At 32.2% G+C, this 17,659-nt stretch overlaps 1 protein-coding gene and 1 pseudogene across 1 annotated transcript; one reads left to right on the forward strand and one right to left on the reverse strand.

The window, feature by feature from the left end:
- The first annotated feature begins 2,454 nt into the window (after positions 1–2,454).
- LOC123216255 lies at positions 2,455–3,146 on the forward strand. Its single transcript, XM_044636659.1, has one exon. The coding sequence runs from the start codon at positions 2,655–2,657 to the stop codon at positions 2,889–2,891; it is 237 nt and encodes a 78-aa protein (XP_044492594.1). The 5' UTR covers positions 2,455–2,654; the 3' UTR covers positions 2,892–3,146.
- Positions 3,147–4,745: 1,599 nt separating this feature from the next.
- Positions 4,746–7,168, reverse strand: LOC123215243 (annotated as a pseudogene).
- Between the last annotated feature and the right edge of the window lie 10,491 nt (positions 7,169–17,659).

Raw genomic sequence — 17,659 nt, forward strand, 5'->3', positions numbered from 1 at the left:
AAAAAATAATAATAATATTGTATATATATTTATGTATATTATTTTATTTAAAATTTAAAATTATTTATTTATTTTATAATATATATTAATATATAATTAAAATAAATATACATAATTTTATTATTAAAAACCCATATACCATAAACATTAAACTTTCATCGTTAAGGTCTTAAATACTAAATACTGAACTTTGAATCCAAGCTCAAGAATTATAAACGCAAACTCATCAATCTTAAAACCTAAATCTTAAACATTGAATTTTAAATCTCGAATGGTAAATCTTAAGCCCTAAATCGTATTAAACTCTAAACCCTGAATTGTATTCAAACCTTCAACCTTATTTTGAAAATTTTATATACACCATAAAAATTTAAAAATTAATTTTTTCACCCTAATTTAAGACTAATTGTTAGCAACACTCCGTGTGTTTTGGAAATAACAGAAAAAAATAACATTTGTAAAATTCATTTAGGCCAAAGGACTATTTCCCACCCAAGGTATACTGCAATCTCAAGTTTTTCCCTTTTATCTTTGATAATTTCAAATACCCACCCATGAACAGTTAAAATTAACGGTAATAAGAGTGAAATCGTCATTTTTTCTATAATATTAAAAATAAACTAAATAATAATCTCTTTTTGCCTCCCTAAACTTTAAAAACTAAAAATTTTTTCAAACCTAAGTTTTAAAATATGACAGTTTCACCCTAGGATAAAAAGAGATTATATTTTAGTTTATTTTTAATATTATAGAAAAAATGACGATTTTACCTTTACTACCATTAATTTTAACTACTCATGAGTGAGTGTTTAGGATTATCAAAGATAAATGGAGAAAACTTGAGATTGTAGCATTCCTTAGGTGGGACATAGTCCTTTGGCCATTCATTTATCCCTAAAATTTTTTTAAATTGTCATTTTCACCGGTACCAGAAATTGACACTTACCAAAATGATGGCACTCAAACAACTATTAAAAACACTCCCAAACTTTTTTATAACTTTGTTCATTTTAAAAAAAATTTAAATTAGCAATTTTTACCCCTACCAAAAACCAAAAACTTTTTTATTATTTTTGAAAAAATTATATAAAACTCTAAAATTTTACAAAATTGACATTTTTACCCTTGTTAGAAATCAATTACAACCAAATTGACATAGTTTTGGAAAACATAAAAATACCCTCAAAATGTTAAAAAGGTACAATTTCACCTCAAATATTTCAGAATAGATACTTTCACCCGTACTTTAAAATTTGATATTTAGGATATAGGATTTAACATAATGATTAATTTTGAAAATAAAAAGCAGTCAAACCAAGTGTTGAAGAAATTTGGCAAAGACTAGCCTCCTAGCTCCATCTAAGCAATTGACCTTAGTCAACATATGTATCACCAAACGGCAATTGGTCAAACAAAAATTTAACAATATATATATATTTGAATTATCAAAGGAATTTTATTAGCTTTCTTTTTTGTAGGTTTTATATTTTTTTTTCAAAATTGAAATAAATTACAAAATAAACTAAAAATTAAAAAAAACCAATAAATTTAAGCAAAAAAAAAAAAGTACCCATGATTTAATTATTCCCAAGTTCCAAAATACACTAGAAATTCCAATAAAAACATTTTCTTTTCAATAAATTTAATTACAACTCTCAATTTTTAAAATTTTTTAATATATTTTAAAATTTGTATAATTTTTTATTTTCAGTAAGTTTACAAAAGAAGTGTTAGAATACTCATAATATCCCTAATATAGATATTTAGTATATTTATATTATTGGATCAAAAAACATTAAAAAGAAGTAAGAAAATTTTTCTTTTTAAGCTTGTAAAAATTAATAGAGTAAAACTATACACATTTAAAGTAAGTGATCGTTTGTGTTATAATTAAAAGGTGTCAATTAGGGTTAAGAGATTTGGGTTTTCATAGAAATATTAGACATGATGACAAAATTGTTCGAGAGTAATTGGTTATTTTTGTATAACATTTAAAGGGTGAATACAAACCAAATTAACTTAAATATTTCTATCTTAAATTCGGCTTATAATTTGACTTAATTTCAATTTGAATTTATAACTCAATTCTGTTGCTTGAATTTATAATTTGACATTATAGTTTATTGATAAAACGATATTATTTTATCTGATAATAGATATAATAATATTATTTTATTAATAAACTATGAACTCAAATCACAAATTTAAATCAAGCTTGATACAGTTCAAATAATGAACTAACTCTTTTAAATTAAATTTAATTCAAATTTAAATTAAACAAATTTAAGTAAAGCTTAATTAAGTGGAATCAGCTTCTAAAATAAAGGTAGCTTAATTTATATCCAACCTTTCAAAATTAACATGAATATTTTAATCAACATCACAAAATGTCAGTATTTTGAAAGTCGTTAAGAGTGTCGTGATGTGAACGGTTGAAAGAATCGTCTAAGACTGAAGCTTCAAGATTCAAATAAATAGTAGTATCGAACTCTTTTACCCGAAGGAAACCGTGTCTTTATCATCTCTTTGTTTACATCTAAATACTCTTTCATACGTTCAAAACTCTTCCAGGATTCATCACGAAAACTGTTTCGAAAGCTGCTTTCTGTGTGGCTTCTTTTTAAAAATATTCCAGGCGGAAGAAAAGGCAAAGAATGGAACAAAAGAAAGAAGATGGCAGCAAGAACATGAAGGTGGTTGGTGGCGTAGCGATTCACAGCCAGGTTATGAAGATCAAGCAAGAGAGTGAGAAGATGAAGCAGCCGGAGATTAGACGAGTGGCTTACGGAGTCGCCAGGCAGCGGCCAAGGTCGCCACTGGGGCTGGCGGAGAGGGAGAGAGCAACTGTTTCTTCATCAGTTGGAGTTTTTAGAAATAATTACCGTGTATGAAATATAGAATTTCAGTTACTTTGATGATGATGATGTTCATGTGGGTATTTCTTGTGTTAGTTTGTACGTTTTCTTAGTGATCAGCTTCTGGGATTTCTTGTTTGTTTCAGTTGTACATGTCTTGGAAACCAGAAATCATTTTTGTGCCTTTTTTTTTTTTTGTTTTCTTTTGTTTGTTTCCTGGGAAAATTTCATAGAATGAAACAGAAACAACATCTTCATAAGAAAATTAAAAAAACCAACGGTTTTAATGTCTGGGTTTTCTTGTTTGTTTCAGTTGTACATGTCTTGGAAACCAGAACTCCCTTTTATTCCTTTTCTTGTTTTCTTTCGTTTGTTTCCTGGGAAAATTTCATAGGATGAAACAGAAATAACATCTTCATTAATATTTTTTTAAAAAAAAAAGCCAACAGTTTTAATTTCTGGGATTTCTTGTTTGTTTCAGTTGTACATGTCTTTGAAACCAGAACTCCTTTTTGTTCCTTTTCTTGTTTTCTTTTGTTTGTTTCCTGGGAAAATTTCACAGGATAAAACAGAAACAACATCTTCATAAATATTAAAAAATAAATAAACAAAAAACTAACAGTTTTAATTCAGCATATGCATATATATATATCAGAATATTCCGTTATTCAATTTGAATTCATTTTTTAAGTTTGCGTATTAGAATTTTTTTGTTCGTTGGAGCCATCAATTTTAAAATAAAATTAGGTGTCAATTTGTGACTGTTGAAGTTGATTTTTGAGATTTTTGTTGAGGGTTTGGCGAACCAAATCCAAAGAAGTGTGTGAAATTGGTAGTTGGGTAGGCAGGCAGCAGAGAGAGTCGCAGTCCAAGTCGCCTTTCAGAAAACAGAGTAAAATTTAGGAATTCTAGACTACCCTTCATTTCCATTTTTGGATTTCTTAAATACTATCCCATCAAGATTAAGACTGAGATATGGATAAAACCAAAGAATTAAAGATAATTTGAACTCTATGAGCTATACCAACTTTTCATCCTAAAATAACCGTTTGAGGTAGGGGATAGGAATGGATTTGAAGCTGAGCTTATATCAGATCAAATATAATATTATCCACTTCAAGCATAATATTGTCCAATTTGAGTTTAAGTTCATTTCAAATGATGTAAAATGTTTCTAAAGACAATATTTTTAAAATCGAATCAGATATCAACCCAATGAAAGAGATAATACAATCTAATCGATGGTCAAATCATTTGATTAGTGGTTAGACTAATAAACTATTTAAAAACAATATTTATAATAATTTTATATGATTAATAATTAAATATATAATCTAAATTATTTTAACATAAAAATAAATTTATAATAATAATCTCAATAATGAAATTTAAAAAAATTGTTGGGTCAAATCCATGGCTTACCTGATCCAATGGTTTGAAAAGTCAGAGTCTAACTCTAAAAAAGATTTTTCAATTACTATAACAGTTTTTCCTAGTAAGTGACCATCAAACCAACTAATCCAATCTAATTTTTAAAATCACAACTATAATATATAGTAAAAGGTGTTGCCGGCAAGATAAACAATGTTGCCAATGAAACAAACTAAATGATCTTGATCCAAGCTTGGAACTTAAACTTGAGATCAACTCGTATGAGCTAAGCTGAGTGGTGGTTCTGAATCAGACTAGTTTAGATTGAATCCACCACTATTTTAAGGAGAACCATGATTTAGTTTTCAGTTATACTATGCTGCTTTAAACAAAGAAATTGCCCTCATCCCCGAGACAAATATTCAAATATTCTTGGTCTTTTCATTTAAGATTTTTGTACAATTTAGTTTTCAGTATACTAATAATATATATTGACAGCAATTTCGGGATACTGGTAAGTAATGATGTAAAGATCAGCCGAAATGCCAGTTTAAACTATCAAAATCTTTCAAAAACATAACAAACAAATAACTTAAAACATCTGAAATGGGTACACAATTGACGGGAAATGGGCAGTGATACCTACATTGCAAGAGGAAGAAAATGAAATTGTGTAGGCCAAAATGCGGCAGTAGATGTATCTTCAACTGTCATTTCAGCCTTGAGTAGCTGTGGTTTCCTTTGACAATAATAACGTAACCCTCTTCAAGAGATTTTGCATCATGTCTATGATTATAGATTTCTTCTCGATTCTGAATCTGTTGGCCAGTTCAGATGTTCAGTAGAAGCTGAAACTCCATGTTTAAATAGGGATTCATCTTCCATTATTTTTCTAGGAAAATGCTCTAGTGCAATCAGACATAATGCAACAAGGGTGTGAAAAACCTCGACTTCATTCTCAATTCCAAGGGGGGATTCACATTTAAGTAATGCTTCTGCACTGTTTTCAAATCACTTGCAAGTAATACTCTTTAAGGCTGCCAACAAATGTCCCTCCACCAAATCCGGGCTTCCTCTCCTAAGGTTACCTGTTAGGATAAAACAAGGGACAAATCATGCTTCTGCACTGTTTCCATAATTTTTTTCTTAAATTGTGTCCAAGTTATAGTGTTTCATGGCTCCTGAATGCTGCTCACTGCTTATAAACTAAAAGGATTGGATAAAAAAGTTGATGTCCAGGACCAGTAATTTGCATGAGGAAAGGGCGTAGCTTCTATAAGCATTCAAAACTAAAAGGGAAATGAATGGGAAGATTTGCCCTGTTTCTTCTGGCAAACTCTGAAGCTCTCATTGCCTTCTGTCACAATTTTCTGAAAATAGAGGAAAGACAAAGAGAGTGTCATGTTAATCACAAGCAGAAGTATTTGGACCAGAACTTGAGAGGGATAAAAATTCAATATGATGCATGCCCTTCAATTGGTTAGAAGCAATTCAATAGGAGAAACCTTGGAAACTGATGCTTCTCCATCTAACTTTATGAGGGTTAAAAATTGCTGCTGCCATCCAACTGGTGAGGAGAAGTTTGGCAATGAAATCCCAGCATCCATAAGCACTCTGTCATATCTTAGCTCAGTGCTGTCATAAGGATTTGAAGGAATCACAAATCCATAGCCCCACAAGAAAAGATCATTGTTTAGGCACCGAGAAGTAAGTAGTAATGAATCATTTTGTTTGACCTCTGTTTCTGCTATATATTTGTCTCTAAGAATTGAAATATAAGTTCTAGAGTAGTTAAAAAGTGTAGAACTTCTTTTCGGAAGATGTAAGCAATTGAGGAATATAAGAAAACAAATTAGAGAACCTGCCTTTCTTAGCAATTCTGCATTCCTTGCTTCTTTTTCCTGAACAATTTGAGCATTAGGATTGAAGCTATGATTGCACATATCCATAAGAGGAAGCATCATGGGGATTTTTATGCAAACAAAATGACCTAAATGAGACTGCCAACACTGCCCATCCAAGAACTGATGCACCCATTTCTTGGCCCCCCAAAAGGTGACCATTAGGTTTCAAACTCTCAAGAGCACGCCAGACTTCTTGGTCAAAATAAAGAAGAAAACGGCATCTTATGTTCACCTGGTTCATGAAGATAGATTTTAACAAATTACTGGTACTTTTGAAGCTAACTGAAAATCTAGAACTGTTTAAGAATCCAAACAAAGGTACATATATTCCCTTCAAGTCAACTAGCCAGAATGGTTCAGAGCCTTTAGCAGTGATTTTGGAGCAAATGAACTACATTAGTTTCTTATTTTACTCTGTCTTAATCAGGCAATAATTTCAAATCTCAAGCACAGCCTTAAAAGTGACCAAACAGCCATTGTCATTAAGCTGTTAATATTAGTTATGAGTTAGCCAAACGATATACCTGGTAAAGAATAGGAGCATATTGCGAGTTCTTAATATCCTCCCCTTGAAAGAAGATTGGAACACTGTAAGTTTTAGGAAGATTGCTAATATACAGCCACCATAAGCTTCCCACCTTTGCCCTTTCTGCAGAAGCTTCAAACCCAATTTCATTGCCCATAGTTCCTCCGCCAAATACTCCCACAGTGTCCAGTTTACTCAAATTCAGAACTCTAAAAACCCTAATTTACAAAACTTGATGTTACCGACCTATTTTCAGTTTAAGTAAATTTGTCTGACATCATACAACAGCGGAGTTTTACTTGATCAAATGATTCATATAAAACCCTAATACGACAAACAATCCCACCAACACAACAATGGTAATTAGGCCTGCTCAATGCATAAAAAGGAAAATTTCCATCGCCAGTATCCCCGACTCTTCCGAAAAACTGAAAATTCGCAACTAACAAGTAAAACGTCAGGAATATGTTCACTCGAACAATAAAATTGCCACATATACGTTTTAATACCATGGAAGACACTGCAAATGGGCTCAAACTTCATCAAAATCCCAGAAATATATAACCGTGTTTAACAAAATGAACAATTAAACTGAGTTGTAAAAACAAAAAGAAACCCCATTTCCCTAAAACAAAGATACAGAATGAGAATGATATGAAAAATTATTAAATTTAAAGCAATTCCAAATTAAAAAAAAAAAAGAAAGAAAAATCATCAGTTGCGATAATTCAAGGCAAAGAAAACTTACCAGAATTAATCAACATAAAACTAAAAAAGCCCAGCTTGGGGGTACTGCATGCAAAATTGCGGGTCACGCCAAGACCCGTTTTTAAGATGGGTTGTGTTGAGTCTATGGGCCGATCTGATATAGTCACAAAAATTTTTTAAAAATGAAAATTATATAGAATAATAATTTTTGGTTGACTAGCCTGTAAAGTAGGGTTACCCTAGCAAAAAAGCCCATAAAAGCACAACCAAAAAGGTTATGAGTCGTGTCATGAGTCTTAGTGTTAAGGCAGGCCAATATGGTTTATCTTGTAGCAGGTCTTAACACAACACGACCTCTACCATGTTAAATTGTGCCAAATTAGGCATAACATAATTTTGTTCAACCTATTATCGTATCTAGATTGGAATGATGAATAAATTTATCTACTATGAATAGAACAACTGATTAAAATATGAAATTTTATATGTATAACCAAAAAATCTAACCTCGATTTCATACTCTTATAAATAAATTTAAGTATATACACTAATGACTTATAATATGATCGTATTGAAGTGAGAGGCTTTATTGATAGGTTGTTAAACTAGTCTAAAGAATATATTTTTTAAATTATGAATAATATGAATAAGAGATAATATCTTCCGATGGTGTTAAATTTCATCCCTTTTTAAAATAAATAGACCAAACTTTTTTTTTTTAATGAAAGGAATTAAACCTTTCAATTTTTAGGTTAAGTATTTTCGATATGATTCTAATTTAAATAGGGTATAAATTAAGTATCTTCTAAAACGAAATACAAAAGCATGACACAAACTTGCCCTATTGCCAGAAAGTGCTAGCTTCAAGTGATAGCCAATGATTGTAAATTTACAAAGTAACATGATACTCTACAACATATTCTCCAAAACTATATACCCTTTAATAAATTAGCTAAAATAAGTCAAACATGGGGCAATTTGAAATAGATCAAACTTGAAGATTGGAGTAAGCAATCTAATCATTCACATTTAGAATTTAGCACATATTTGTGGGCTATTTGTGTTTTAGGGTTTAGCACATGTCTAGTTGGTATGTCAATCATGCAAGATTTAGGGAATATTTGAGTTTGTCTAGTCTTTTTTAGTGTGAGCCTTAAAAAGGCACCATGTTATTTTGGTAGACAAGACTCTGTCTAGCCTATAGCATCTTATGTCTAATTTGATGTACATTGACAATAAGTATAAATACGGGTATAATATTGATATGTTTATTTTATTTATAATTTAATATTATTCAGTTATATTATAATATTATAATATTTATATATATATTTATATTTATTTTTTATATATGAAATATTATTATTTCATTTTTGTTGTGACACTAAATACCATATTCTAAAGCCCATATTGGCTCTGGGGTTTTTATTGTAAAATCATTGCATATTTGGCCCTTTTTTCAGATTCATTGATTTTAGAAATGTAATCTTTCCCTCTATTCTCTTTGGAAACATGATCCTAGTCTCTATTTCTTAACACCCCAATTTTAAAAAATGTCATCAATTCAACCTTCAAATTTATTAATAATTTTATCAATGTAACCTCTAAAAAATAAATTAAATCTTTCACATTGTCAACAAATTTGATAAAAACATTATTTCTTTTTAACTTAAATAGAATAATTTAACCGTCCGTAAAATTTTGAAGTTATAATCACATTTCTATAGCCAAACACACGTGTTTTATGATATTATTTTCGAAAGACCAAAGGACTTATTCCCACCCAAATATTGCTTCTTTATCAAATTCTCATCCTTTAATTTTGAAAAACCATTTTACCTATCTATAGATTGTTAAGTCTTTTAGTTTTAAAAGTAAACTCATCATTTTATCTGTAATATTAAAAATAAATAAAATTTTATCTCTTTTTACTCTCCTAAACTCTAAAAAGTAACAATTTCTCTCGAGTCATAGTTTAAAAAATAACATTCCCCCCCCCCCCAAGGGTTTACTCTTCCATCTTTGACTGTTACTCTGGTGCCATTACCGATAATCCCTGTCAATGTGTTCTCTCTCTTCAACAATCTCTCTATCCTCATCTCTTCCTCCTCTGGCTAGTTATTCAAGCTAAGAAGACGAGGAAGACCTTTGTCTTCTAGACTTGAATTGTCGACTGGAGGAGAGAGAGACCTCCGGAGGGAGAGAACACGTCAAAGGAAATAGATTATCAGAGATGACTCTAGATAAGCGGTCAGATATAGAAAAGTAAACCCTAGAGGGAAACATGTTTTTTAAACCTTAATCTAACAGGAAATTGTTATTTTTTAAGGTTTATAGAAGAAAAACAAGATAAAATTTTAAAACTAACAAATTTGGTTAACTTTAACCGCTTATAAGTGAGTAAAAGAGTTTTTCAAAGTTAAAGAGTGAGGACCTAAGAAAGAAACAATCTTAGGGTGGGAATAAGTCCTTTGGCATTTTCGAACCAACAAATACTCATTAGAACTATACAAGTTCCATCCAAGGGAAATTATAAAAAATAGCCAAAATACCCTCCCACTAAGCAAAAATGCCCATGACATTTTTTAAAATACCAAAATTACTCTTCTCCTCATTTATATAAACCCTCCTCACTCATTATGAGGGGTTAAATGAAATTTTATTAAAATTAGGGGGTATTTTGATATTAAACACCATAACTTTTTTAAAATACCAAAATTACCCTTCCCCTAATTTATATAAACTCTCATCACTCACTATGAGGGGTTAAATGAAATTTTAGTAAAATTAGGGGGTATTTTGATATTAAACATTGTAAGGGCATTTTGATATTTCTTTATTTCATAACTTTTTCTATAATGCCAAAATTACCCTCCCCCTTATCTATATAAACCCTTCTCACTCATTTTTATTACACACATTTCTCATATCACTCAAACACTCACTCTCACTCTCATTTTTATTCAAGATCAATTAGTAGGGATTTGTTCAGATGGAAGAAGTTCATATTTTTAAATTCGACTCGAAAAAAGACTATTCATCAAAAAAATGTGTTTATACCAATCTTAGCGTAAAACTTAATTTTATTTGTTAAGCCTAGTTTATATGTCATAATATAGGTGTTAAATGCAATGTTAGACAAATATGGGGGTTACATGCACTTTTAGATAAATATGAGGTTTTTTTTTTGATATTATACAATATATGAAGGATTTATATAATATGCTAAAAATAGATAGATATTGCTTTGATACAAGACAACATGCAAGGGTGTTAAATAAAAAAGAGATAATTGAGGGTTGAAATGAAATATTATTAAAATTTGGGGGCATTTTGATATTAAATATAATAGGAGCATTATAAATGAAATTTTAGGTTTTTTCGAATTTCACCGTTTTAGGATATATCGACTCGTATTTTCCAGATATCTTAAAAAATTTTCTATTGTTGGTATTCTAGGGTATTTCAACTTTTAGAATTCGAATTTTAGTTCCGTTTTTTGAATTTCACCGTTTTAGGATATATCGACTCGTATTTTTCAGATTTTTGAAGAATTTTGATTCTTGCCACTCTAAGGTATTTCAACTTTTAGAATTCGAATTTCACCATTTTAGGATATATCGACTCATATTTTTCAGATTTCGAAGAATTTTTTGATTCTTGCCACTCTAGGGTATTTCAACTTTTAGAATAGGAATTTCAGTTTCCTTTTTCTGAATTTTACCATTTTCGGATATATCGACTAGTATTTTCCAGATTTTCGAAAAATTTTTCGATTCTTGCCATTCTAAGGTATTTTAATTTTTAGAATTCAAATTTCAGTTCTGTTTTTTTTAATTTCACCATTTTATGATATATCGACTCATATTTTCTAGATTTTCGAAGAATTTTTCGATTCTTGCCATTCTAAGGTATTTCAACTTTTAGAATTCGAATTTCTGTTTATTTTTTTCGAATTTCATCGTTTTAGGATATATTGACTCGTATTTTTCAGATTCAGAAGAATTTTTTTATTCTTGTCATTCTAGGTATTTCAACTTTTAGAATTCAAATTTTGGTTCTGTTTTTTTGAATTTCACCGTTTTAGGATATATCGACTCGTATTTTTCAGATTTCTGAAGAATTTTTCTATTCTTGCCATTCTAAAGTATTTCAACTTTTAAAATTCGAATTTCAGTTTTGTTTTTTTGAATTTCACCGATTTAGGATATATCGACTCGTATTTTTTAGATTTTCGAAGAATTTTTTGATTCTTGCCATTCTAGGGTATTTCAACTTTTAGAATTCGAATTTCAGTTTCATTTTTTCAAATTTCACCGTTTTAGGATATATCGACTCATGTTTTCTAGATTTTGATATAAGATAACATACGAGGGTGTTATATAAATTGTTAAATAATTATATGGGATTAAATAAAATATTTAAAAAATATGAGGAATTTTTTTAATATTAATAATGGTACAACTGTTTTACATAGTTATTACAGTTTTTTTATTATAAATGAATAATTATTTTCAAAAACTTGTCATTGCAGGATTGATAATTAAAATGGATGGTTATGCATCGGTTCGTTACCAGGGAGAATGGATTCAACGTGGCAACAACACAATGAAATATGTTGGAGGAGCCAAACAATTGATTAAAAACCCTTATAAAACAACATTCGAGGGATTTATTGAGCTTTTGAAGGAGTCTTGCAGTTTTGACCTAATGAAAAACTACCTTCAACTATCAATGAAGCCAAGAAAAATTCAGCTCGACTGCCTCGTATAGGTCCAAAATGATGAAGATGTTCAGGGTCTTATTGATATGTCCTAGTACTTACAGGAATGTATTCCTGTTTTTGTTACGTGTATCCCAATTGAAGGGCAAAAGGGAGAAGATAAAGATGAAGAAGAAAATAGTGGGGTCAAGAAAGAATACAACTTGGGAAAAGTTGATTGATTTCAGTAATGACCTGTTGTACATTGCAAACTCATGGGCCCATGAAGAAAAAGATAGAGTTCCCGACTGGAGTGACTTTGATCGAAATGAAATGCCCGATATTCCTTCAGAAGATGTAGAGCCTAAGTATATGACATCAGTTACCGAGGGTATGGATAGTTTACAGCTTGAAGATCCTATTTTAAGTGGTGGAAATTATTCTAGGCCATTTTTTGATAATGTCCCCACTAATCCATTTAGGTAACTTCCTGATTTTTCTCCACAGTCATCAGCATCATCAGGTGGTTCCAGATCGATCTGAAAAGAGAATGGTATTAAGGTTGGTGATATTTTCCATAATAAAGTCCAATTGAAAGACGCTGTGAAGTAATTTTCCTTACTTAAAGGATTTCAATTTGGTGTAAAAAAGTCTGACAAGAAGAGGTGGGAAATTAAGTGCAAGGCTGAAAATTGTAACTGGTTTATATATACAACCAAGTCCACAGTTGGTGAAGTTTGGGGGATCAACTCTATGAATCATATCCACACATGTTCAGTTGATCAAATCATGTCACATCACAAACAAGCTGGGGCTTGAGCTTTAGGTCAATTAATTAGATCAAAGTTTGTGATGATTGATATAATTTATCGGCCTAAGGAAATAATTGTTAACATCGCCAATCAATATAAAATTGATATTTCATACTCATAGGCTTGACGGGCAAGAAATTGGGCTATAAATTCATTGAGGGGTTCACTGAAGGAATCATTCATGCTTTTATCAGATTATTGCTATAATCTTTAGCGTACTAATCTGGGCACCGTTACTGCTATTGAAACAGATAATGACCATCGATTTCAGAATTTTTTCATGGCATTAGGATGTTCCATTCGTTCATTCAGCCAATATCTCCACTCGGTTATTTGCATTGATGCTGCATTCCTTAAAGGTCAGTATCTGGGGTATTTATTCATTGTGGTGGCTCTTGATGGTAATAACCAGATATATCCAATCAGTTTCTGTGTCGGTAAAAAGGAAGATCATGGCGCGTGGTGTTGGTTTCTTTGGAGGATTAAAGAATGTATCCATGATCTATCTGAGTTGGTAATAATCTCAGATTGACATCATGTTATATACTTGGCAATGGCTGAAGTCTTTTCAGATGTCCACCATGGATGTTGTCATCATCTTCTGTGTAACATGCGGGCAAAGTATAAATGAGACTCAAAGGTATAGTGTTTTAAACAAGTAATTAACATTGTAACAGTTTATCCTTTTCATACATTTTGATTATACTCAGTTTTTCTTTTTTTTACCAACTTACAAGTTGCAGGTGCATATTGGAAAGCAGCAAAATCATACACATAATTAGACTTTGGGGTAATGATACAATCTCTTGACTCGATGAACCCTCAAACTGGAGCTTATCTACGGGATATCAGATTTGAGTGTTGGAGTAGAGCGTACTTTTTGGGACATCAATACAACATCATGACCACTAATATTGCTGAGTCATTTAATGTCTTTGTCAGACATATACGGGCCTACCTATAACAATGCTCTTAGAGTTTATTTATGATACCATGCAACGCTGGTTTTATAAGAGGATAACCCATGTTGGTAAGTATCAAATCGTTATTAATTAAAAGTTTTATCTCATGTACTTTTTCCTCTTTTCTTTTGGTTATTACCAAATGTGTAGTTAATATTTTTTCAAATTACAGATGAATGTCCTAACTTTATCACCCCTTGGGCAGAGGACAAGATCAACAGTCGTCTATCAAAGTCTGTAAGTCTGGAGGTTCGATCGATTACACCTACTCGATATCAGGTCATCAGATTTAGTGGGTTCATGGGTATTATGGACTTTGGTGACATGTCTTGCACGTGTAGAAAGTTTCAGCTTTCACGTATTCTATGCAAGCATGCCATTGCTATTGCACGACATATGAGGCTCACGAATGTTAATGCATGGGTTCATCCATTCTTTCGAACCGACGTATACCATGCAATATATCAAGAACCTATCAATCCTCTTAGAAATAAATCTGATTGATTGCACTCATCGGAAGAAAGCGTTATATTGCCCCTCGTCCTCGATAGTTATCATCCCGATTATCCATCTAATAGAAATCGACGTCCGTCATAGGGAGAAACTGTTACACTAATAATTTGCAGTCGTTGTCATGAATCGGGGCATGCACAAACCCAATGTAAATCCCCAACACTGGTCCCGAGCTCTACCTCGCAATGTTCATCTAGAAAAGGCAAAGAAACGAGATCTTGATATGTTTATATGATTCTTCATTGTTGTACTTTAGTTTGATATAACCGATATATTTTTATTATTGTTTCAAATGTTTAATTGTATTTTTATGTGATGTAATAACTTAAGTATAAATAAGGAGTTGTTTGAGTATATTTTTACCTTCATCATGTTGTTTCAAATGTGTTATTGTTTGAGAAATCCTATGTTTTTATTGTTTCGATTGTTGTTGGATAGTAACATCACTCAAATCACATCTAAGCATGAAATCAAATACATATCGATATATAATGATAGATAAAGTACATCGTACATATACGCACATACAATAAAATATACATACGAACATATGAAGAATGATAAATAAACAATAAGCTAACTAAATATACATCTGTGAGCTACTCGATATAGTGAAAATGCAACTGCGACGCTAAATGATGATGTATAGAGGTAAACGACTCTCGAGAAAAATTGACCCTCCGTGACAATGTCAAACACTCAAAAAAACGTAACATAAACACGCCACAGTCACCAGATCCCAGTCCCTACTGAGGGACATCCACTCGATATAAAGTGAGGGAATCATGTCGTGGAGTCTGTCCAGAAGCGGTCTAAAAACTCGTCGCCTCTAATAACGCAGGTATGAATGTTAGATACGGTCGCATCTGCTGCTCAAGAGACCCCATATTCCCCAAATATGATACATTCGAATAGTATACTGTAATCAACCACTCACAAAAATCTATAACTTCGGTCGCCCAATGTGCGTAGTCAAAGTTTATAGAGATGTGAATCTATAAACAGTGACAAATTTTAGTGAAAATACATATATACTATACCTGATCGACCATCCTCTATGGTTGATACAATAATCCTGGGGTGTACGCTGCCTCAACCATCCTTGTGAAGAGCCTCGAAAACTTAAACTCCTCAAACGGTGTGATCTGCCAACTCTTCCAAGCCATCTCAATATGGCTTCCGAAGAATGTGTAGGCAGTCATCCACCATTGTGAAACATTCGCACGGTGGTCGTCCTGGTGCTGACGTAATAAAGCCAAAAATGAATCCACATACTAAAATGGTATAAACAAGTTCACATGTGTTAGTTATTGATAAATATATCAAACTTTTTCAGGAATTATATACTATAGACAACTTACATCGTCGATCAGCCACTCGCGCAACTCTACCACAAGCTGCCAAAAACTATGCTTTAACTTCGACCCGATGAAGTAGACATCATGTGTGTCGAAAGCCGCAACTCTAGTGTACCATGTGAGGAAAGATTCCTCACGCTCTGAGGCAGAGGATAGAATGGTCCTAAGTTACCGTTTCGTCTTCCCTTTGAGTGGATTTGTATACGAAGTGTGAACCAGTGGACCTTTCTGGATGATCCGACCACGTGTTATATGAATAAGCTATATGATCCCAAAAAACAATTAATTCATCATTCCATCATACGTAACAATTAGCATTAATCGATTTATTTTACCTTTATCATGTATGCGAGAGGAGGTTCAACTAGAGAATCCTGAATCACGGTCAAGTCCACCACGCATGTTCCCTCGGGGGACTTCAAAATTATAATTTTGAACATCTCAATGACCAATATATATGAATATTTATATACTAAGTATAATTGATATACCTCAATATGGATGGCCTCAGAAACGTCCTCCTGAAAGTCCTCCTCCTGTGAACCAATATCCACTATTTTTTTGGTTGAGCTCGAGATATCAACAAGTAACCATAATCGCTCGTCCTAAAAAAGAGTCAAAACATCATTAAATAAACAATATAACAGAAAAGACAAATCGATTAATGACATCATTTTAAAAAAATTAACCTCAACTTCTGGGAAAGGTGTTCGAAGAGAACCCTCTATCGATAATATATCAATGTCGGTTCCCTATATGCATGAAAAGGATAAAATGGTAAGTGATATTTCATATAAAATATAATATCATTAATAATTAGCATACCTCAAGTGGAGGATCTGAAGCAACTGGAGATCCGATCGGATGGCCTTCATGAGGAAGACCCTATACGAATATATATACCCTATATTAATCGATAACCAAACAATCATAAAAATAAAATTCTGGTCCTAAGTGACATACCTCAACTCAGACAGGTGATGCAATAGAAGGGCTAACCGGTGCCTCCTCATGGCGACTACCCTAAGATAATAGTAATAATAACTTAATTATATGAAATTTCATATATAACAATATTATAATATAATAACGACATTCAATATAAATTTCAAATATCATATAGACCTCGTGTGACTGATGGGATGGTATAGCGGTATCAATGGGGGATGTCGACTAGATATTGTCGTCCCTCTCCTGTACTAATGTAATAATAGTTGTCAGAATAATAACAGTGTATGCATTTTTAATAAGTAATAAATTAGATGTGGTTTTACAACCTGAGCAACGGGGGCTGGATATGTATGCATAACGATGTCTTCAAAACGAGCCATACATGTACTCGAGTCATATCGTCGTGTAATCGAGTCATCTGGGAAGAGACATCATTGTGAAAACTCAATATCTCACGTAAAATCATAGCACCCCAGTGCGCTAATGTAGCATCTAATGTAGAAATACTGGGTGTTACGGATGGGGGACACTACTCGACGGCATGATGGGTAGTACGATCCTCCACTTTAGGATGGTATGTCGTCCGTGGGCTCTGAACCACAGGGGAACGTAAAGGCTACTCCATAACAAGAAGTTGAATAGGTTGCTCCATAACAGGAAACTGAATAGGCTGTTTCATAATAAGAGGCTGAATAGGCTCCCCCTGTGTCTCAGAAGTGTCAACGAGTACATCTAAAGGTCTAGAGGCTATAGAAGCCCCGTCTCTGATTGGTAGAGGAATCGAAGAAGATGAGGAGGAATCAGCATCGGGTAAACCAGTGTACTCACGAATCTCAGAATACCATGGTACACCCTCCTCGTTCGATGATGGACGAAGGGGGAATGTGACATCCTTCTAATGATGAAGATATATAAGTCAAAATAATAGCAACATCATATGAATTAATCAACTTATTAATTAATGAGTACATAACGGACTACCAGTGAAAATACGACC

The sequence above is a fragment of the Mangifera indica genome, chromosome 5 (assembly GCF_011075055.1).
Source record: "Mangifera indica cultivar Alphonso chromosome 5, CATAS_Mindica_2.1, whole genome shotgun sequence".
NCBI classification, from domain to species: domain Eukaryota; kingdom Viridiplantae; phylum Streptophyta; class Magnoliopsida; order Sapindales; family Anacardiaceae; genus Mangifera; species Mangifera indica.